The sequence below is a fragment of the Fulmarus glacialis genome, unplaced genomic scaffold, assembly GCF_000690835.1.
Source record: "Fulmarus glacialis isolate BGI_N327 unplaced genomic scaffold, ASM69083v1 scaffold16790, whole genome shotgun sequence".
In the NCBI taxonomy this organism is placed as follows: Eukaryota; Metazoa; Chordata; class Aves; order Procellariiformes; family Procellariidae; genus Fulmarus; species Fulmarus glacialis.
The window spans coordinates 39,624-63,633 of record NW_009189803.1 but is presented as its reverse complement, the minus strand read 5'-3'; the positions used below and the strand labels follow the sequence as shown (position 1 = coordinate 63,633).

Sequence of the window (24,010 nt, the reverse complement as noted above, 5' to 3'; positions counted from 1 at the left end):
TAAGATTTACTTCTTGAAAAATGTCTAGCTTTCCTTTGTCCTTCAGGACTGCTTCCCAAGGGACTCTGTCAACCAGTCTCCTAAACAGGCCAAAGTCTGCCCTCCGGAAGTCCAAGGTAGCAGTTCTGCTGACCCCCCTCCTTACTTGTCCAAGAATTGAAAACTCTATCATTTCATGATTGCTGTGCCCAAGACGGCCTCCAACAATCACATCACCCATAAGTCCTTCTCTGTTCGCAAACAAGTTCTCAAACAATTTCAAAGCAATTCTCTGACTGTTATAGCAAAGCACTGTAAAATGCTCGGAGCTGAGACCAGACATAGGTCAAATTAGGCAGCTGTCTGAAGCATCAGACTAACCTCTACAACAGCATTTGCCACCTTTGTCCTCTCTTGTTTCTCCCAACATGACCACGTTACATTCAGTTTGTTTTTCTGGGGTTCCCCCGCTCTCTATTCCAGTTCTTTCTCTCCTGTGGCAGGATTGACAGGCTCTGACCAAGCACTGAGACCCTCGTCCTGGGGTGACAAAGTTCAGTTTTACTTAAACTTTGTTAGATGCTAGCATTTTTTTGAAGCAGGTCCACAAACAGCAGGCTATGTTTATAGCTGTGCTAGAAATCTGTGTTGTGACACCGAGTACCGACTAATCATCAGCATATTCCAATTGAAACAGGATATGTGCTTGCAACCTGGGCCTGACTGGTCATGGCTTTGGATGCCTATTTAAGTATTTCCATGGAATATACCCCACAGTCATACACAAACACATTGCTTCTCCTTTCCTGACATACACAAGTTTTTTTTGCCAACAGAATTTCTGCAAACCTGCTGTCCTTGTTCTAGTCTATATATTGGTGTTTGCTAAACCCATCTGCTGATTATAAATAAAGTGCTGCAAGAATTATAATTTTTTTCTACAACAGCAATATTCTGTTTATTATATGTTCGGATGGCACTCCTCCCAAGGCTGAATTGTTTGCTGAACAGCAATGTTGCTGTTGGCAGTACTCTCGTACAGTTCTGTTGAACTTTTAAAAGCAAGTTTTAAGCATAAATCATTTACTTTGACAGTATAATTTTCTCAATGAAGCTTTTAAAAAGGATTCCTAAAAGCAATATTCTTATTTAGGTTCTCTCGTGATCCTGTAGAACCAGTTATTTTTACTTTGCTAGTCTAGAAGATGGGGCTAATCCATAAAATGCCTAAGGTTTGGAGAAGAAAATTACTCTCATAAATATATTTTGTAAGCCCAAGTTCTTAACATATAGCTATACAGCATGGAGGAGGAAAAGAAATGCTGACATGAGTATAGAAAAATGATAAAGCACAGCTCTGCAGACTTTATCTTTTAGTATGTATGTATGCATATAAAAGTCAAAACTGTATTTTATGGTAATTTTTAATTCTGTCTTTTCACAAGGTGCAAGCGCTTGTTTGTAACTGTAGTGTTCTTTAAAAAAAATCTGGAAGTTTCAACTTTTAATCATGCATGCAGGTTATTATTTCTGTACATATTTTTCAGCTCTGCTCTTCTTCATGAAGAAAATATATAATTAATTTGTTTGTTAAATCTTTCCTTATGCAATTTTCAGTCTTTAGTTAAGAATAAAATTCTGAAACTCTTCATGGTAATTTTTCTTTTCAGAGATTAATGTGCCTATTAGATGTCCTGATCAATGGATGTCATATGCTGGTCACTGTTACATAATTCACAGGGACCCCAAAATATGGAAAGATGCCTTAACATCTTGCAGGAAAGAGGATGGGGATCTGGCGAGCATCCATAATGTTGAAGAGTACAGCTTTCTTATTTCTCAGCTTGGGTATCGTGAGTACTTTTTTACAATAACATACATATATATTTATACTAAGAAAATAAAGAGTTTTGTATATGTCTTACTTATTAATAAAAGGAGGAGACTGTTAAAAAAAATAATTGTCTTGATCACAGGGTGCAGAAGGAGTTAAATTTTAGATTTAAAAAATCTTTGGAAGGAAAAAAAACACAGTAAGAGCATGAAAACCAAACAAACTATACCGTCACAGAAAAGCTGTGGTCAATGTTGTGAATTGCATCAACCCCAAAGTCCTGGGTTTTTGGGTCTGCTTCTACCTCCTTTTATGTAGATTAAAACAATTTTCAACCTTTTCAGAAGCTGGAAGGATTTTTACTGTTGGTCTGCAAAGGTAGATGAGGGGAAGCAAAGTCTGTTGGTTAAAGACAGTTTGGGAAGATCTGGGTCCTATTACCAGCACTGCCATGTCCTTATTTTTCAAGTCATGCTGCTTATGTTTCTTCTGAAGAAGGAAGCTGTCTGTCCCAGTATGTGGATTCAGATGTGCCCCAAATTAAATATGGTACTTAGGTGCTCGGTTTCTGAGTATACACTCGAGTTTTTGCAAGGCAAGTTAGGCTACAGATGCCGTGTGTTCATCAGGGGAGATGCAACCATGCTGACGCTGAGACAATTTTGTGGTTGCTATTGCTTTACATGAACCTGATTTTGCATGTAGGATCAGTTACTGCTTTTTGATGGGAGGAGCATGCTCACACCTATGTATGCTTCTTTGCAGTAACTGATCCTATGTGTGCTTTTAGTGCCAGGTAAGTGTAAGTTAGTTTATCCTTCACTGAAAGGGCAGTAAGCTGCTTTGAGCTGCAGTGTAACACAGTCTTGGAGTGGCAATCATAAAATAGCTGATATGCTTTGGTTTTGTATGCTAGCTAACTCCATGGCAATTTGTGCTTGTCCTTACATTCCTGAAAGAATGTTCTTTCATGAACAACATGAAACTTTTACTCTTTCAAAGAAGATTACTAGGAAAGGTGGGACCTCTTGATGAGACATAAGGACATTTGAAAGAAGTTAGGCTCTAAAGGAAATCAGTTGTATTTTCGCCTTACTCCTTGGAAGTAGATTATTTCATAGTTTAATGCCTTTTCCAAAGACCTTTCCTGAACTGACTGCGCTGCACTGTTTTTGTAAAAGTGAATGTTTCTGAAAGGCAAATAGTCCTGAAGGAAACCAGGCTTCTCACATAAGGCATGCTCACTGCAACAGACTATTTTGAAAGCATTCTTTTCAGAGGAGTAAAATTGGAACAACTAAAGAAGCCTTTTAAGGCAGTTTATGACAGTATCAGACTACCCTTGTTCACCACTGAGATGAGAACACCATGTATTGCAGTGCATAGAAAATCTTGTCTGCATCAGAACTCTGCTGCAATAAGTGCTGTACAGAAAGAACAAAAGTCTGTCTTTGTGCCAAACAATTCACAGTCCTATGATAAAACAAGGGAAGAAGGGGTACAATGAGATGAGTATTGTCATAGTAGCCGAGCTTTTGTTGGCATCACCCACAAAGGAGAACTTTAGAAAGGAACATGAAGAAGAATGAAGAAGTGCATTCTGGATGTTTACACAGAAGTCCAGCAGGTGATATGGCACAAACGTGGCCCAGTGCATGTCTGAGAGAGTGGAAAACAGCTTATTTACAAGTGGCTGGGAAGAAAAACAGTCTTGGTATTTAGTCACCCAGCTTTAGAGATAATTGCAAAACTCTGTGACAGTGTTTCTTCTTCAGAGGAGAAAATGTTATGTAGGAAGAGGCTCCACAGAGCCAGAAATGGCTCTTGGCCATTTATGATTTGCATGGCTTATTTAGGTGTCTTTGATGTAACCATTTTCTTAAAGAATGCTGTTTGTTGTTCCTATTATCATGGTGTGAGCCTGGCCATGGATGAGGCCTCTGCTGTGCTAGATGCTCAACAAACACAGAAAGATTTTAACAGGTAACTAAACAAAAAAGAAATTAGAGAGCATGGATGGTGGTAGCTAAGGAGGAAATGAGAGCATGATGGGCAGTGGAATTGGAACAGGTTTCAATTTTGGTAGCAGAGGAGAGTTTGAAGGAGGGTACTGAGACGTGATGTTGGGGGACTTCTGAACATGAAGAGCAGTCTGGAAGAAGAGGTAAAGGTCCCTGTTTGAAAATGGAGCCTGATGTCCTGTGAATCTGAGCCCTTCTTATTGGGGGAGAGGTAGTAAGGACCGTATGGATGAGCTATGAGGGCTGATCATACTTAAGTATAATAAAGATGGGAGAGACAAGGGAGGAAAAGAGAAAGGAGAGAGAGTTGACTCCATTAAAGTGACAGGCTGGGAGGGTGATTTTTGCAGCAGCTTGGTTGGTCAAAATGGGAAGCCTTCATGTTTCTGTAACTAGCAGATGGGAGAAATGTCACAGGAGAGTTTTAAGTTGTCGGGGTATCTAGGATAACCTCCATCTGAAATGTGTTAATCAGGAATGATTGCCCTGGGGGCAATGACTTTTAACTGTTTTACAGGCACTTTTGTTGCTAGGGACAGCAGCAACAGAAAAGAAACCATTCCAGTTCCATTGAGAGACCCACTCCCACAGCTGATGTCTTTTTGGGTGGGCTCACAATCCCATTTCTAATTTCCATGGGTGATTTCGTTGTCAGGTTGACTGTGGTCAGTCTGGATAGAGGATGGTAGAGAAAGACTTATGGAAGAAAGCAAGAACTATGATAACAAACTGAACAGGAAAAACCTCTGAGTGCTGTAGATGGGTTGTAGAAATGCAAGGGCCTAAGTGGTGGAAAAAAATGTTAAAAAGTAGTCTCCCTATCATTCATGAAAAATACTCATAATGAGTAAGTTCTAGCAATTAAGTAGTTCATACTCTGCTTGGAAAGACTGCTATCTAAGGAAAGGACTGTGCATGTATTTGGTCAGTGTGATCTGAGTCATAGTGCTGCGGACAAAAGGAAACACCCGCTGCCTTTAGCATAGGCTGGATGACCAACTATAAATAAATAATTAAATAATAATTAAAAAAATTCCCATTGCGCTGAACAAAGTCATGAAATCAGTTCTAGAGAGGAATACCCTTTGATGATGATGGAGTTCAGACTGATTATAAATGCCCAAATTTTTAATCCTCCTTATTCAAATAGTTTATTCAGAACAAAACTAGGTATGAACGTTATAGTAGCAATGTGTTAGAGTGGAGGATTTTAAGCACAGACAAATAAACCTCTAAGAAACAGCAGCTGTAAAGTAGCATCCTTGATCAGTCCTGCACTTTTCTTTCAGCCAAAATCCAGCAGTTAACACCATTAACTGTAAACTGAAAGAAGTCCAATAACTACATGAATTTCTTTTTGCTCTGAAATAAAACAAAATATAGGAACACATGTAGTGGGAAAACTTGCAAGTACAGTGGTTGTCAGCTTTAAAAGACAACACTAGGTGTCTGAGCATTAGAAAAGAGGGCACTTCTTTCTTCACTATACTAAAGATAGGAGGAAAAGGGGAGGTAGCATTTTATTTAGGTGTTTATTCATATCTTGTTACAAGAGTTTTGAGCTGGAAAAAAAGAATGAACCTAGTTGTGTTGCAACATAATTCAACAAAGAGAGTATTTTGGCTGTTTTATACAAAATTAAACACTCTTATTGTAAGAGTGAGTGGCCTTTCCTGATGACTGGACTGGATATATGGATATATACTGGATATATGCCCTCTTTATGAAACAGGGCACCTTAATTTCCTGTGACTGCCTTTTAAACTTCCTGAGGATAAATTATTTTCTGTTCCATAAAGATAAAAGTTCACATCATATAAAAGGTCTGTTATCAACCTTGTTAATTGTATGTTTTAGAGCCAGCTGATGAGCTGTGGATTGGGTTGAATGACCTCAAGGTTCAGATGTATTTTGAATGGAGCGATGGGACACCTGTCACCTACACCAAGTGGCTTCGTGGAGAACCCACTCATGCAAACAACAGGCAAGAGGACTGTGTTGTTATGAAGGGAAAGGTAAAGTCATGTAGCTATTGACTTAATTATCTTATAATTTCATTTATCATTTCGGCTTTTTTCTGTGCAAGAGCACAGAAGTAGGGGGTATTACTGTTTGAAGCAGCCTATTTTAGAGTCTTATAGGTGTTACTTTTTTGAGGAAGGATCCCTGTTCAAGGTTGCCAGGAAGTTGTTTTTATTGTCTTCCCTGAGAAGCAGGCAAATGTTGGCTTTCCTTGAAGGCAACTGCCCCCCAAGATCCATATTTCTGGATTTCAGTTTGTGTATGTGGGCTTTTCTGAAGAAACTTTTAATTACACTGTGAAGCACACGAACATGTAAATGCTTTTCTTCAGGAAGCTACAAAGACATTTTTGATATGTTTGGATTTTTTCTGCTTTGACTGAATATGGGATATGCAGCTACCTTAAAAACTTGCACTAGCAATTTTTAATGATGTTAGAGAGAAATACTATCTTTAGAAGAAAATAGAAGCCTTAATTTTCTTTTTCTAGGTAAAGTTATAAATCTCAGCTCTAGGTGGATTAGATGTTATGCTTGTACCTGCACGGCACATGAAGAGCTGTGATAAAAGTGGTTAGCAATGGCATTAGTGGAAGCCTTTACTGAGTGTCTGTATATCTACAATTAAAAGGCTGCTTTAAAAAGGCTGCCTTTTGGAATATGGCAATGATCGATGAGCTAGGTGTATTACAGGAACTGAGATAATACCTGGTATAAAAGTCAGTCTGTGTGTGATGTTGCAAAATGGTATTTTTCCTCTTTGTGATAATTAAAAGTATTAAACTTATCACCTCATTTAGGGTTTACCTATTTTATCAGGAAGAAGAAAAGTATTTACCCATACCAAAGGCATTTTCTTATTTTACAAAATTAAAACTTGAAGGTTGTACTTTCGGTGAGCACACTTATATATTGAATAGAAGAACTAAAATTTTTTTCCCAATTGGCCTGAACACTATACAGAGCTTGCCTCATAGGGCAAGCCCGCACTCAAGCCCCAGTAGGCCTGGTTTTCTAACTTGCTTCACTTAGGTGCAGTCATCAACAGCAACAGTGGCATGTATGCATGCAGCTGGTTCATGCAGCATGCATCATTCTGGTGCACAAGCACTCAAGTTCAGAAATTGAGATTGAATGCAACAGGAGAGGGCTGAGCCAGCTCTGCAGCAGGAGGAAGCTGTAGCGGACATAGGGTAGTTAGCAGATGCGGCACTAGAAGAAGATGAAAAAGGGACCACATCATCAGTTCCAGGAAGGAATAAGGAAGAGAACTAGAACAGCATCCTTGGGAGAGCAAAACCACAGTAGTATCCATGGAAGAGGAAAGCCTGTGTAGGGTACAGCATATTAATCTCCCAAAACTAAGCAGAGCTATGTGTGTTTGTGGAGGTGTTCTCTGGCCGTGTCAAAATTCAGATATACAGTTTCATTTCTGTATGAATTCAGCAGGGAGAAGGAACTTCATGTGCAGTCAGATGTGTCCAGAAGGTTAGAATTTGATGTGTATTTTAGTGAAGAATTTTGCACTGGTCAGAAGTATGAGTAAGATTATAATCTTTTAAAAATTCTTCTCCATTGTATTAGTGGACATGCTCTGGTGAGAAGAGTGTAAATGTATATTTCTTCCATGGCAACCAGGCCATGGTGCACATGGTAATTGAACAAACATTTTTGAGGGCCTGAGGATTTTTGTGCTCCATTGTCTGTGCAGTGGCTATGCCAGTGTTGGTTGAGGATGTAGTAGGTGTTTTGTCTAACTTACAGAATTATAGGATCAGACAGCGGAAGGAAACTGAATGCTCAAATGTGAGGGTCAGTCAAGTGAGGTTGTAAATGGCAGTTGCTTCAAGGACTTTTATACTGGTCAAGGCTGGAGAACTTGCTCAGGCACAGGGGCTTTGCAAGGTAGCCGCCCTGGCGCATATGGGTGGTGAGTTGCAAGGAACACATAGTTGAGGTTTTGTCTCATCTACCATCCTGTGCCCTTTGGCTACCCTCATCTGTTGGTGTGAACTTTGGGGTTTTATGGTATTGTACATGGAAGTATTAGAATCATAGAATCATAGAATCACTAAGGTTGGAAAAGACCTCTAAGATCATCAAGTCCAACCGTCAACCCAACACCACCATGCCCACTAAACCATGTCCCTAAGCACCTCATCTACATGTCTTTTAAATACTTCCAGGGATGGTGACTCTACCACTTCCCTGGGCAGCCTGTTCCAAGGCCTGACCGCTCTTTCAGTAAAGAAGTTTTTCCTAATGTCCAATCTAAACCTCCCTTGGCGCAACTTGAAGGCCATTTCCTCTCGTCTTATCGCTTGTTACTTGGGAGAAGAGACCAACCCCCACCTCGCTACAACCTCCTTTCAGGTAGTTGTAGAGCGCGATGAGGTCTCCCCTCAGCCTCCTCTTCTCCAGGCTAAACAGCCCCCGTTCCCTCAGCCGCTCCTCATAAGACTTGTTGCAGGAAGTATTAGAGAAGGTTAGGGGCTGACAAGCATTTCATAATTTGGCTAGTACTTTAAAAAAAGTACTAAGATTGCTCTAGATATTCATAGTTCCTTGATGCAATCTTTTTTTTATTTACCTTTTTTTACAGTCTTTTGGAACATATAGGGCAGCTTAAATACATTGGCAAAGCCATGATTTTTATCAGAACAACCTGACTGCCTTCAAACCAAGAGTTTCAAGAAAAAACGTCAAGGGGCAGAATTTGTTTTGCGGCTCTCTGAGGATCTGGATTACATTTTCTGGCCAAGCCAAGTGTTACAGAATTTTGGGGAACTTGGATTCAGGTTAAAAATCCCTATTTGTGTACAGAAGCTGAGATCCACTAGATTCTAATTTTCTGCAAACCTAAGCAAATCACTTCTTGTGATAGTTTGAATTCTAGCACCTGTTGCATTTTTCTAGGAAAGAGACAGCTACTTCAGTTTCTGTTGCAAGATTAGAGGAAAGGCACGTCTGGTTAATTCCATAAGACTTTAGGAGAAAGGCGAGGCAGGGAATATTACAACTAGACCTAGCAGTATCCTCTGGTGCAGGGCAGGAACAGCAAGGTCTGGAATAAATTCATGCCACTCCGCAATGCCAAGCCCTGAAAGAACCACTGTTGGTCTACCTAATGTTTTTCCCCCCTCCATGTGGCCATTCACTGAAGCCTACTGGGTAAGGAAATGGATGGACAAGTAGGAGTCATTCCTATTTATGTCCTCACCCGCACTTTGTATCGTCAGTAAAGTCCTGAAGTATATGCCCAGACAAAACACACAAGCAGTTCTATTACAAGGAGGCAAGAATAGTTACAGATATATGCAGTGGTGTGTGATTGCTTGTATGTGTCTAGGCAGTTCTGTTGACAGAAGATGATTATAGATTAAGATTATAAAAGTGATCTAACATTTGGTTGGGTATGAAAATAAAATTAGTTCAATGGCCAGGGTCTTAAAGCATTAAGATTTGGACTCACCAGTCATGTCATGTGTGCCATGCTAAAAGTGGCAGCATTCAGTGCAGCCAGATAATCCATGATCATTGCTCAGAAGTAGAATTTCTGATGGTAGGCTGGCATGCTTAATACTATGGTCAAGAACCAGCTGAAAATACTGGTTCAGGCTGCTGGGCCTTGACTTTGGGAAGGGAGGAAGCAGAAGATTCCATCCTCTGGTAGACCAAGCCTTCTCTTCCTTCACCTAACATAGAGTGTCTGTCAGAACAGAAGGATGTTGGGGTCCTCCAGCACTGAATATGTATTGAGACTTGTGTCTAAGCTCCAGAGGCCTTTTAATTCCAACAGCAATAGATAGGTATATTTATGGCTGTAGCTATAAACAAAAGTAGCAGCCTGCTGTTCCATTCTGCTGCTTTAGGAGAGCTGTCATCCTCTCACTTCTATCAGCGCTCAAAAGCAATATGGAAGGCGTGATGTAGGTTTTGGCTGAAGAAATAAAGGAGGTTTTGATTTGTAAAAGAGAAATCTGAAGAAGAGCGAAAGTCTTCAAGTATACACAGCTTGTTACAGAGGTTGCACTCGCTTCTTCCAATTGTTTATTTAGTAAAAAAGCAGAACGGGCTACTTAGGGTGGGTTTTTTTGTGTGGTTAAGAACAGGTTTGCTGGAAACCAGCAGGGATATTCGAAGTAAATTACTTCCTCTCTCACTTTGAGGGATTGAAATAGAGGATGTTTTGTCTTCCAACTAGTATTTCTTTGGTTCTCAGAGAGTGTGAACTGTTATAAAAGTGTTCCATACCCATTGCTTTATGTGGCTGGTCTCTCCGCTGCTCATATATACAGCAGCAGATAATTAGCCTTCAAGTATAATGAAAAAAAGGAAGGACCAGGGAGCAACAAGAATCAGCTCCTTCCTAACAGGTGGGGAGCCACAAGCCAAGCGTAATAGCCCAGCTTGCAGGGACAGAGCCTGTCCAGCCAGAGCCTGTCCCACTGTCCCCAGCGAGGGAGCAGGGCAGGTGGGTAGGCAGCTGATGGCCGACGAGAGCCCATGTCCGGGATAATGAGGCAGGTCCAAGGTCAAGCCAAGTAGCTCAGTCAGGATCAGGTCTGGAAAGAGTAACCAGGGTCAGACACAATCCAGTAATTGCTGGGCAAGTCCGCAGTGACAAGGCAAGTCCAAGATCAAGCCAGGAAGACAGTCCAAAGGTCAGGATCTGGATCAACAAGGCCCATAGCCAGGTACAGACATTGCTGGAGCTGGAGACAAATACTTCTGTTACAGCATAGACAGGGATTGAAGGCTCAAGTCTGAGCTTAAGTGGAGCCCCAGGGCCCATGGGCAGGCAGGTGGGTGGAGGCCCCACGTGAAGATGATCAGGGCCATTTAGGTCTATTGGTGCCCTCATGCCGCTAATGGAAAGTTAGAAATTAATTATAACAGTAAGGCATGCAACAATGCCATCAAAAAGGACTTCTATTTATAACATGCTTGTTCATTGTGTTATGATTTTTGCCTATTTTTCATTGAATTTGGTGGCTGTAGATGCGGTTTTATTTGAGCTCCTCCTTCAGTACATTGTTTTTACTTTTCATTTTAATTTGACCCTGTACCTTTTGGACAGTGATGTAAATTAATGTGATACAAATTTGCTATGATTCAAAGAAGCTACCATTTGTCCAGTTTAACACTTTGAAAGGGTAGCTGTTGACATATGCTATGATTCAGTTTTTCTACCATTCTTTTTGATGGGAATACTCTTTTGCTTTCTCTACCAAGTAGTAAGTCAGACTGGTAAATATTTCTTTGAAGACGAAGTTTTAAGGGCTTGATGCTTGCCATCAGACCAGGTTTTCCCTTGGGTTCAAAAGTCAGTAATTTCTATTGTGAGAGTTACAGATTAAAAAAACACAACACATTTTGGCTATATACAGACTTTTCATATAAGTGGCTTTTGTGTGGAATGCTAATTTTATTGTGGGTTCTTCTGAACTCTTTCAAAATACATATCTATTAAATAGTTGCTTTTAGTAGGAAAAGTAACTTCAGATTCCATGCAAGTTGCACTAGCCCAGTGTCTCTTGGGATCAGTCATCAACTGACCAAACAAAGCATAATTATAATTTGACTTTCCCTGGTTTTTGTTGAGGTTTGTCTACCTAAGTACATATATGGTTCCATTGTGGATTATTTTGGGTTGTTCACTCCTTGGCTGAAGTCATCTGAATCCCTCATTTATTTTTATAGAACAAAACCTGCCCTTGTCTATGATGCCACCTTCTTTTTAAAGGGAGTGTTTGGGTTTAGTTAATGAGGAAGTAGGAGAACGGAGAGATATTTGCAAAAGGCAGCTCATAAGACATGGTAAGAAGTCCCCAGAAATTACTGCGTGAATTTCCTAGTGAAGACACAGTTATGGGAAGACAGCAAAGGATCTTCCTGCAACTAGAGAGCCAAAGCTTCAGAGTAAGTTTTTCTGTGTTGAAGAAGTCTAAAGGTTGTGAAGGTTGTGCTGATTTCTTCCAGGCTGAGAAGGTCAGAGTTTTGGGTGGTTATTTGAAGTGCCTACCAGCCTAGTGAGACTGAGAAAGACATCATAGGAGATGATGAGACAGCCACCAATGGACTTGCCTTGCAGTCAGCATAGGACAGAGGAGACACAAGCACCAGCTGAACATCTTAGGGTTCTTTGTTGTTGTAGGCAGTAGTGTTGAGCTTTGGGAGAGTTTTTGCTGGAAGTGGGGTTTGTTGAGGCACTTGGGGACTTTGCATATTGTAGCACAAAAGACTATGTATTACCATGATGGTGATTTTACATTTCCGGGGGGGGGGAAGGAAGAAAAACCAGAAAGAAATTGCCACCAACTGCTATGATTTTCCTTTTACAAAAGTGGAGTCTTTAAGGCACAGGTGAGAGAGTGCTTTGCACAGGGGTTTCTCTTCCACTCCCAATAGCTTAGTTCATCTGTTAAACCAAAACAGGAACATCGTGTGAAGTTTCTTACTTTCAGTACTGAATGTCATTGTTTCTTCTGAGAATCTATAGTATGAGGGGTAACCATGTTAATTCTAACTTTGACAAGGAACTTTTTGCATCTCCAAAGTTTTATGTAAGTATTAACTAAGGAATGTAGTCTTCTGGTTTTTTTTTCTGTTGCAACTGGATTTCTGTGGGGAGAGATGACATCTCCCTTTCCTCCTGCATGCTTATTAAATCAGTAGTCTTTGTAAAGATGGTGTATTGCTATCACCTACAATAGTTTGCTTTTCAGAAGGATAAATAATCAAAGAAGGTGTAAGACAATGGTGAATCAGCCCCAGTAGAAGTGAGATTGGAATGAGGTTGGAATTAAGTACTGAAGTTAGATGTAGGTTTTGTTTCTTTTAAAGCTAGAAAAAATAATTAAATACTTAAAAGCATAAAGCACCTTTGTTGAAGACTAAATCCCACTTGACTGTGATGTTCTGTTCTTATGTTCAGGATGGATTTTGGGCAGACCATTCTTGTGAAAAGAAAATTGGCTACATCTGTAAAAGGAAGCCCATGTCAGAAGCTCCTACAGAAGAGGAAACCATTGACATGGGCTGCCAGAGAGTAAGTGAAGAAAAAACTGTCTGATCTGAATAGGCTGCTAGGAATGATTAAGAGGAGAAAATGCCACCTAGGTGACAGATAAAACGGGAAAAATAGGTTCTGTGTTGTCATCATCAGAACAGTTGGCCTTCTCATTTCTATGGTAGATGGGATAGGTGATACATATGAATAAATCTATGTTCTGACTGTCATTTGGCTCTTGATGCTCCCTTTCTTTTTCCGGAACTTAAACCAAAACGCAAACCTATAGTCCCTGCAGCAGGCCATTTTTACTTGATTGGCATTCAAGCCTTCCTAAGGAATTTGTCTGTACCAGTAGTTGCTTTTCTGCTCTGCCTACAACTTTCTTCAAAAATGTTCACAGCAGGAAGGGTGTGCTTGTCTACATACTATTCTCAAGGCTTTTCTGTGGTCTCTGGCAGTGCTCTCTGAAGAATTTGTTACGAGTGCTTGAGCAAAATGAATCCATTGTGCTCTTTCTGAACTGCCAGCGGATCTATTGTTTATTTGGTAATGCTGGCCTTCTGGTGAGATAACACCCAGTAATTCTGAAAAACCTACTGTAATTTGTTACGTTATAGGGAATCTTACTGGGTTTTTGTCTTCCGTGAAGAAATTGCCTTTTCTCCCAAGTCTGCTTTATACAGCTGCGGAGGATGTCTTTGATGTTTATTCCCAGTATTTGTGAAAGAGTACCTGGGAACCTTACAAATAATCAACTGTTGAATAAGATAAAGGGATCCTAATGCTCATGGGTGTTATCCTTGCCTAGAGACCTAAGTGCATGCTCGTAGAAAAAAGTCTCTCATAGGCGCGAAATTGAAAACCATCAGAAAAAAATTTGTGTGAATTGTGGCTGGTCACAGCAAACTCTTCCTCTGTAACCATATTCCTGAATTAATGACATTTGAATGACAAAACATTAGAAAAGAGTGTTAATGTTAGTTAATAATAAACAAACTGGTTTGCGGTGTCATTCCCTTTCTGAAAAGCCAAGCTGAAATTTGCTTCTCAAGACCATTCTCATGATTGCACAATGCCTATGTGCTAGTTATAATCTTATACTGAGCACTAAAGGTGCATAGCAAAGCCTCCCATGCCTTCGTAAGTGGAATGCACTGATTTAAAATTCATTATATGTAAAAAATTGTTTTATGAAACAAAATTTTAAAATGCTTTGATCCTGCCTGTTTCCAGTCTGGCTTTTTCAGTTCGGTTGTTCCTTTGTCTAACAGTTAGCTGACAGTGGTATAAATCAGTTTTGTTTTGTTGTTTTTTTCTTTTCTTTTTTTCTTTTTTTTAAAAAAAAAAGAAATTTAGAAAAGCTGCAACATATCCGATCACTTAATGTTTATTTTGACAGGGTTGGAAAAGACATGGTTTTTATTGTTACCTCATTGGAAATACGTTTGTATCATTTTCTCAAGCAAATCAAACCTGTGGAAGGCATCAGGCCTTTTTAGCAACTATTGAAGACAGGTATGTAGAAGTCTACTTGCATGAGGGGATCACATGAGGATTTAATATCTAGCATCATCTGAATATCAAAATAAAGATTCTGATCTGGACAAAAATCCTGCTTGAGAGGACAGCTATCTGTAGATACAGAACTTCTCATGGTTTTTGCATGTGTATTCAAATCAAGGAATTCAGTTTATAGTAAAAATAGGTGATGGCTATGAAATCAGTATTGATATAGATGGTTATGTCAAGGAAAAAAATAGGATTATGTTTTCTATTTCCTTAACTGCAGTAGCTTGAGGATGGGTTTTACTTGAGTGAGGGATGCAGAATCCAATTTTGGTTATTAAATGAAGAGATATGGCTCTGAATTCCTTTCAAAAGGTAGTTCAAATGAGCAAGAGGATATATTGTCCTATATAGGTCTTCTGGGCTTCTCAGAATTGAGCTACTTTTAAAAGATTTAAATAAGAAACGAAATGATGATAGAAGGCTTAGTACCTGAAAATCCATCACAATTCAGCCAGTGTTCAGTGTGTGCTGAATTTCTGAACAATTGGTGCACATTATTGAATGTGGAATATTGGGAAAATGAAAGTTAGGGTTAAGAAACAAAGCATATTTTGCTTGCAGTTGACTTGATGCTTTACACTTTCTCTTATTTGTTTCTATATAATCTAAATAGGTATGTTCTAGTGTGAAAGCTCTAGCTGTCACGGATGGTAGCTCTCTAAATGTAGGTAACACTGCAGCTGTCATAAAAATGGTTTAACATTAATGTGGTCTTCAGACTATACCTTGTTAAGGGGAGACTTATTTTATTTGCTTTGATTTCTTAAGAGCTGTTTGTTTAAACACCATAATGAACTATGACAGGCTTTACCTCTACATAGGTTTGTTTCCCAAACATAGCTTTTCCTGCATGATCATTGGATCTAATTTGCAGTGTTCCTTAGTTTGATAATTTAGTATCATGCTACTCTAGCCTCCACTTTTGTATATTTCTTCAATAATGCTGAGATTCCTTTTCCAGTTTTGGATTTGCCTGAAACAAGAGGATATTAAAATACAAGGGTACTAGAAACTGTCAAAAAATACACGTATAACACGTAAATCATGTCAGGTTTCTTCTTTCCCACCGATTTCATGTCAGTCCATGATTATGTCACTTTCTTTACTGGACATCTAAAGTGAAGGTAGAATACTCTGGTATTCAAGCTTACAAAATATCTATTATGTAATGTTTTGTTATGTGCTTTGTTCAGGCAAATCCATCCAAGCTACACTTTCAAGAAGGTACAGCAGTAATTCTGACAAAATAACAAGCCTTTTACAACTTTTAAAAATAAATTTAACAGTATTAATTTAACGATTGTGTTCTTTTGAACAGATACGAACAAGCCTATCTTACTAGCCTGGTTGGGCTGAGAACAGAAAGATACTTTTGGATTGGTCTTTCAGATGTAGAAGAAAAGGGAACGTTCAAGTGGACTAATGGCGAATCTGTCTTATTTACACACTGGAATTCTGAAATGCCTGGTAGGTATGGCTCTGTACTGTTTAATGAGTCCAGTGCCCAAAGTACATTGCTCACTACTTGAATTTTTTTACTTCGTTCCTTTGCCCTCACTTGATGGTGTAATGACTAATTGCTCCCAAATATATCTGGCTGCTTTCTCCAGCATGCCATTCTCCAGTTGCTAACTTCCTGCTTCGTGCTGAAATGCGTTTTTAACATGAGCTTGGGAAGGAACTTTAAATTGAGATCACGTTTCTGATTTGTGTCCGTTCTGGGGAAGTCTGTGTCTGTACTATTCTGGAAGAGCAATCTCTGCAGGTATACTGTGCCCTGCTTGCAAGTCCTGCCTGTTCAGTCATATCTCATAGTATACTTGCTCACTGCATGTTCTGAAGTGTGTGATATCACAGCATGCATGAAGCATCTCTGGTCTTAGCGAAAATGGGATTGTAGGAAGGGACAAGAGGGCCAAGGGAAGATTTGTGTTTAAACTTTTTTTAGTTAATATCTTTGCTAGATTAATTGTGATTTCCTTATTTACTAAGTTTTGTTGATGAAAACATTGCTATTTTTTTCTGTTTTAATAAAATTACGGGGGTGGGAGGTCATTTTATCTCTGACGTGATCACATTAAAAAGGGGATGGTCGTCAGCCTTCAAGGTTCTGGCGTGTTACATTTGCCTTTCAGGAGATCCTCTGATTCTCTTTAATTTCAGTGCCTAAATGCTGATTTGAATGCGTCAGGTGGAGTGGTAAGGCTACGTAGACCATGAAGCCAATACTAGGCCTATATATACCAAATTCATTTTTGAAAATCATAGTCAAATTAGCCAAATTTGAGAAACTAGCCCTAACCACATCTTCAATTTTAGGGGAGAATTTGTTGGATCACAGGTTATGGTGTTGCTAGAGTCAGCCACTAGAGGTGATTTGATGTGAGGTACAATTCAGTATCTCAGATATGGATGAACCACAGATTTTTTTGATTTTTTTTTTTGTTTCTTCATGAATTAGAATCACAGAAGCACCGAATGGTTTGGGTTGGAAGGGAATTTAAAGATTATCTAGTCCCCCCTACCCTACCATAGGCAGGGACATCTTGCACTAGATCAGGTGGCTCAAAGCCCCATTCAACCTGACCTTAAATATTTTCAATGATGAGGCATCCACAACTTCTCTGGGCAACCTGTTCCAGTGTTTCACCACCCTCACTGTAAAAAAATTTCTTCCCTATGTTCAATTTAAACCTACTCTCTATAATTTTAAAACCGTTGCCCCTTGTCCTGTCACTACAGGCCCTGGTAAAAAGTCTCTCTCCATCTTTCTTATAAGCCCCCTTTATATATTGAAAGGCTGTGATAACGTGTCTTCTCCAGGCTGAACAACCCCAACTCTCTTAGTCTTTCTTCATAAGAGAGGTATTCCAGCCCTCTGATGATTTTCCTGGTCCTCCTTGGGACCCGCTCTAACATTAGAAACATTTTTGACTCTGTACAAAGACTTAATTTCCATCAGGATAGAATATGAAGTTTTCTAAATTCTCATGACCTCCTAACTGTTTCTTTTGTGCATTCCTGTTTACAACCAGGAAGAAAGCCGGGCTGCGTTGCCATGAGGACTGGAATTGCAGGTGGTTTGTGGGATGTAATAAAATGTGAAGAAAAGGCAAAGTTCCTATGCAAAGTGTGGGCAGAGGGAGTGACAATTCCACCTGTTCCTACAACAACTCCCATTCCCCAGTGTCCAGAAGGTTGGGACTCAAATAATCGTATTAGCTTCTGTTTCAAAGTAAGTGTGTTGCTTGTTTCTGCATTAAGGTAGTTTATATTTGCTGCACATACATGCAGTAAAAATTGGTATACATGTGTCTTACTGTTTCATAAGCTTATTTACACATTATATGTAGAGGTCTTGTTCCCTTCTATTGAAATGCTCATGGTTTTGTTTATTCCATTAAAGTCTGATCTTCAGGTCTGATCTTCTGATCTTAATTTCCCATTCTTTTAAGATTGAATTTCCTTTCTTTTAAGATTAAAAGTGCCTTTCTCCTAATTGTTGTCTTGGAGCAGATGCTCCTGTCAGCAATGCAGTTTCCTCGCTTGGCGTAAAGACACTCATACTAAGCCTGTGTTTCACAGAGGTGAACAGTCATAAACCTTATATTCAAAGTTTCTGTAATCCCCACAGAACAAGTTAATTGTAAATTAATTGCTTTTGGGTAGTTGATGTTTCTTGATCTTGTGATCTATATGATCTATATTGTCTGATAACTACATGCTCTCTTTAGCCTTTTTCAAGAGGAGAGCAAAAGAAAACATGGCTTGAATCTCAAGAGTTTTGTCGAGCTATAGGAGGAGATCTGGCCTCCATTAATGGTAAAGAAGAACAGTATGTGATATGGCGTTCTATTGCGTGAGTATCTGTAGTGCAGTCATCCATTCACTTTAATTAGCCTTTTGATCTTTCTGAAATACTTCATTTTAGGTGTATGTTTTTACTTCAGTGTAAGCCAGTCTGGATTCATTATCTGCATCTGTATCAAACACATAGCTAAAAAGCAGAGCTGATGAAATAGCAGGAGTTTTATGACTAGTGGCAATCACCCCAGAAGCAATGAGATTGGCAACATTTATCATCTGATGTAAAAACATTTGCTGTGGATTGGGGGATATTATAAAATTACGACAGATGCCAGTTGTTTTCACATAAGCAAGTGTACAAATAGGGTAATGGTCGTGATATAAATCTGGTCAATGTGTTGATTGATTGTCATTTTTATGAACTAATCAGAAAGCAGAAGTAACTTCAGATTAATTTTTTCCTACACAGGGAATGTAAATAAGGTTAGTAGGTCCCTGAACTGTAAAAAGCAGGTGTGAGATTTCTGAATGACATCAAATACTCTTAAAAAGGTAACACTTGCAACATGATCTCAATAGACTGGGCCCAATGAACTTGTATATGCCTGTCTAACTGGGAAACAAGACTGAAACATGGTAGCCTTGCAAAATGCTACAACCATACTAGAATCCCAGCTACTTACAACAAGGAAGAACTCTCAGATGCTGCATTATCACAAATTGACTCAATAAATGCAGATAAATCAGTAAAGTGTGTCTACTTGCAGACAATAATTAGTTTAAGGTGCTATTTTTTAAATGTAATTCAACTGCAGCCAGTAGCTTTATTGGAAACCGTAAGTGCCTTTACAGACAAAATGGAGAGCTGATAAATGGATCAACAGTGGTTATTGAACCATTATACAAAAGTATTAAGCCACCTTATTTTCAGGAGTTGGATAGGATCTGGACATTTTCTTGGTCGGTATTTCAATCTGTCTGAGTTAATGTATGGTGGTAACAGCTAGATGTGGTTGCATTTTAATTAGTTTCCACCCTGGTTGTTATTGTTTCTAACAGCTTTAAGGATTATTCTTAGAGAAGCTTATTAATTCTTGTGATTCGTAGATTATTAAAAATATTGTAATGCCCTTATTAGTTTTGGTTTTATGTTTAAACTTCTTATAAATGGGACATTTATTATTTTTGTGGTTTTTTTTTTTTGTTTTTTAGGAACAATGGCTATTACCACCAGCATTTCTGGATGGGCTTATATTACTTGAATCCTGATGATGGCTTTGTTTGGAGTGATGGATCTCCAGTGAGTGATTTAATTTTCCACAGCTGTTATTTTGCATTCCCTGTGCTTCTCAAGTGTGTGTGGTGTATGCGTTTCCGTGTAATTTTATGCTTAATCATAACCCGCTACTGTGTCATGCCCTCTTTAGGAAAGCTTATGAATAGCAATTTCATGGCTTGATTTTTTTGGCTAAAACATGATTTTTTATAAGATAATGTGCATTGAATCAACAAGAAAATTAAATTCATGTAGACTAAAAGGATGTTCTTATAAATACAAGGATTTTTTGAGTAAAATAGTCCATCTTATGCATTTCTCTTCTTTGCTAATTAGATCTTTATCTGAATTGGCCTACATTCCATGGAGCTGAAGGCAGATGTTTTATGCCAGTGTGACTTGACTGTACTTTAGACTAAGATATAAAACTGTAGAAACAAAAGTGGTTTTGGAGATGTGAGTGTATTTCATGCAAGATTGGTCAAAATATATTGATGGAAGTTTACCATACAGAAAACTGAAACTGGAATTTATACAGGAAAATTAGGGTAACAGTAATATTTTTCTGAGAAAAATGCCAACATTTTTGTTGTGTCTCAATAATGTCCTACTATTTTAGTCATACAGGATATTTACTTAATTTAATATCAACATGTAGCATGCTCCATCATTGTTATTAGATGAATTTTACAGAATTTAGGTCCTATAAAAAATGTCAATATTCTTCCAAGTATGATCAGAAACAACTGTTATCTAAGCCGTAGTCCAGTTGCAATCTGAAAAAAAGTTTGAAATGTCAGCATTTGCACAGAGAGATTCTGGTTTCCTCTTATCTAAGTTTTTAAAGTGACAATAGGAAAAAATTATAGGTCTGTGGTTTGATGCTGTCTCCTCCCTCTCTTCATTTTTTTCTTTCTAAATAACAGAATCTTCACAAAACCTTTTCTGTCATAGGTGAGGTATGAAAACTGGGGCTTTGGAGAACCCAATAATTATCAAGGAATTGAACTTTGTGCAGAGATCAGTGGCGATTCCAGCATGCTTTGGAATGACAGGCACTGTGATTATCTATATGGATGGATTTGCCAGATAAGAAAAGGTATTGCTTATTCCTGTGTATTAGTATAATAAGAAAAGATTCTCGGTTCATTTTTTCCTTAACTTTAAGAAATAAAAAATTTCAAAACCTGTTTATCAGAATGGTTCCCTTTGGAATGTGAAATATCAAAGTGGTATAAGGATTTCCATGTCTTCAATGCATTTAAAGATGCAGAGCCTTTGGTGCCCTGCTGGGACTTCTCACTGATCTTTCTTTATGATTTCAGAAGGGGAAATGTGATATTTGAAAAAAAGAAAATGTTATTTTGAATATTCACATTCACTTTTGACTTTTCATTTAGAGAAGTTCATGCCTTCTCCAACAAATCCTATTTTGGAATTTTTTTTTCTGAGTTGAATTTCAGGTTATTAGAAAATAGTTTGCAAATCAGTTCACATACTTGAATTTTAATGTGTGAATACTGCCTCCTTTACTTGGCTCAGGTACTGTTTTGTCAGCTAATTGAATCTGTAGTTGCAAGATGGAGCCTCGTTTTGAGACACTTTATTTTGCTTTGACTGGGTTTTATATTCATATGTTAGTTTCTTGCTAAATTCTCTTGAGATCTGATTTTGGACGCTTTTTATTTTCTGAAGACATCAAGACAAAATTTATAATTTAGAGAAATCTTGAGTTCCACAAGCAGTGCATCTACCTAAGTTTGAGTATTTTTAAAAGTACTCATTTAAACATTTTACCACATTCTTATACTGGGAGGGAAGGCAGCAAAATAAAAATGCTGCATTACATTAATAAAGTACCAGCTCTGCTTTATATTAGTAAAAGAATTTCTTAGTCAGAGAATTTTTTATTAAATGCCAGTATCTGTGAGATTAAATATATTTTAGCACAAAATAAATTGGTAAACCTATAAAGACAGAGATCTCCTGTATTAGAAATTGTTATTGTTTTCCTGAGATGCTAATGATGCCATTCAGGATGCCATCTCCATGATGCCATAGCAAAAAACAAATAGGGGAATTCTTTAGCCTGAAGTCTTCTTTTCAGAAAGGACCAGTTAATGTCTTGGGAACTTTTCCAATGAGATTTTATCTAGAGAAATTTTTAAGACCCAGATAGAAGTTCTTTTCAACCAGAGACAGATGGAAAGAACCTCACTCTGTAATAGCTAGGGCACCACAGAAGAAGATAACCTTTTGCCTCTGGTTTAAGCCAGAATTCGTGTATAAGGGACCTGGGAAAAGGAGGGAGAGGGAGATACAGGACTGTCTTAATAGAATTAATGCTTTGGGACATAAGGTTTTCTGCATCCAGTGAACACCAAAAATAATTCCTTAATTCAGGTAAATTTCAAGGTATTTTATAATACCTTGCACATTAGGAATAGCTTATATTTAGAGCCTCAGGGAACAAGAATATGTATTTAAAATTGAATAGTGTACCAAAAAGAAGAGATTTAGGCTATTCAGTTCCTTCTAGTTTTTGGTGTTAAATCCATTGCTAACTGTAAAATTCAATGTCAATAGAAAAACATGCCTATCAATCATAGTAAATATTTTGTCTTATAGCAGAAAGTGTACAATCATAATAAATATTTTTTTTCTTACAGGGGCAAGTGTAAAGCCTGAACCAACAGAATCTCCTGCACCCAGTAAGTGTTATTGCTATTACTATTTGTGTGTGTGTATGTCTAAAAGCATTTTTAAAATTTTACGAATGAGAATGTCTTGTATCTCAGGAACAATATAGTTAGCTTACCATTTATCTTACAGAGTACAAGACTACTGATGATGGATGGATTATACATGAAGACAAACAATATTATTTCAGCATGGAGAGTGTTCCTATGGAAAAAGGTCGGGAGTTCTGCAAAAGGAACTTCGGAGACCTTGCGGTCATTGAGAGTGAAAGTGAAAGAAAGTTCCTCTGGCGATATGTAAGAAAAATCATTAATACTATGGAATAAATCATCCAAAACAAGTGAGCACAGGCACTAATCCTTTTCACCTTGGTGTTCTCCCTACAAGTTTTATGATAGTGAAATTGCAGTAGCATTAAGCCAGATTAATATGAAGAACAAACTCAAGTCTTTTTTTAGATTGTTTCATAGCTGAGACAAGGACACCACATTATATCTATCTGCAACCGGTAATGTGCTAAGGTAAATCTTAATGCTTACTTTTAATTGATCTGTGGCTTCATTTTAGCAAGAAGTATTATACTTGTGAGCTACGATTCTGTAAGGCGGGTGAGTTAACTGAAAGTTTATCAACAGATAAACTTAAGATATCTGTAGTGGATCAAAACAGATATCGGCTTACATGCAACACTCAGAACATTGGCCTTTGATCTCGTCAGTGTATCTGGGATGTAGTCTACCTAGAGCCTTTTTTTGGTCCTCAAGTTTGCCCCTTTGCCTCCTTCTTCTTGCGGGGAGAATATAATTATGCAGGAAGAACAACTCGAGGCATGGATTATGCCATGAGAAAGAGCTTTTAAATTTTTAATATTTCCTGGGTGGCTGGGGTTGGTTGCCTGTTTATACTGTCTTGAGGCGAACTTCTTTTAATCAAGAATGTGCTTAAAAGTCAGATTTGAACTACATAAAACTTTTCTTGAGCTGGCTGAAGAGTGGCAGTGAGACGACACAAGGGCCTATATCAATTTATATCCAAATTGTAGGAAGGCTTGTCCCTTGCAAGAAATTTGTCAGATGATGCCCACTGCAGAGACTGTGCAAGAGGTGCCGATTTCAGTGACTTTCAAGTAAGACTGTGAGAAGTGTCGATATGTAGTGACATACCTTTTGGCCAACGGTGAAGTCTGACTGTGGTCTGTCACCTGTGAGCTGCTTTAACATAAATGTTGTAGCTAGAGAATATATAAATTCATATCCTCTGTCATCAGCCATATATTACTCATTATTAACGTAATAGATTTCTATGATAAAAAGAAGACAATTTATACAATTTTAATCTTTACATTCTAGATCTTGAAAAATGGCAAAGAGGATTCATATTTCATTGGTTTACAACTGAGTGTTGACCAACGGACAAGGTAGGCCAACTAGAACCATCAAGCTTGCATTTGCTTTAAAATAATCTACTGAGCAGAGCAAAAAAAATGAAGTGCTTGAATGAAATTGAGGCCTGTCAAATAAATGAGAATGTTTTTCCTCTGAATTCTGCGGGACTTTCATACTTAGTGGTTTTTTATTATGAAGGTTGTAAAAATGCATTCTGTAGTAAATATACCACAATGTGCCGTTATATTTAATCCACTTTTTTTAACCCCATTTCTGTTGTTAGGCATTCTCACCCTACTAATGCTACTGTTATTCTATATTTGATTATAGCAGGAAAAAAGCTTGATCTGAGTTTTGCCCTCAGCTGTTGTCTGCCTTGTCCATACTCCATTAAAATATTGCT

General features: G+C 38.3%; 1 protein-coding gene across 1 annotated transcript in view; it reads left to right on the top strand.

Moving 5' to 3' along the window:
• The first annotated feature begins 708 nt into the window (after positions 1–708).
• The window catches only part of LOC104069883 (macrophage mannose receptor 1-like), a 41,820-nt gene continuing 18,518 nt past the window's right edge, over positions 709–24,010 (top strand). Inside the window, exons 1-13 of the mRNA XM_009583491.1 lie at positions 709–730; positions 1,650–1,832; positions 5,692–5,849; positions 12,793–12,906; positions 14,270–14,385; positions 15,758–15,906; positions 17,475–17,674; positions 18,174–18,298; positions 19,459–19,546; positions 20,477–20,621; positions 22,192–22,233; positions 22,355–22,518; positions 23,572–23,639. Coding sequence (XP_009581786.1) covers positions 709–730; positions 1,650–1,832; positions 5,692–5,849; positions 12,793–12,906; positions 14,270–14,385; positions 15,758–15,906; positions 17,475–17,674; positions 18,174–18,298; positions 19,459–19,546; positions 20,477–20,621; positions 22,192–22,233; positions 22,355–22,518; positions 23,572–23,639 — 1,574 coding nt within the window. The remainder of the gene's footprint in view (positions 731–1,649; positions 1,833–5,691; positions 5,850–12,792; positions 12,907–14,269; positions 14,386–15,757; positions 15,907–17,474; positions 17,675–18,173; positions 18,299–19,458; positions 19,547–20,476; positions 20,622–22,191; positions 22,234–22,354; positions 22,519–23,571; positions 23,640–24,010) is intronic.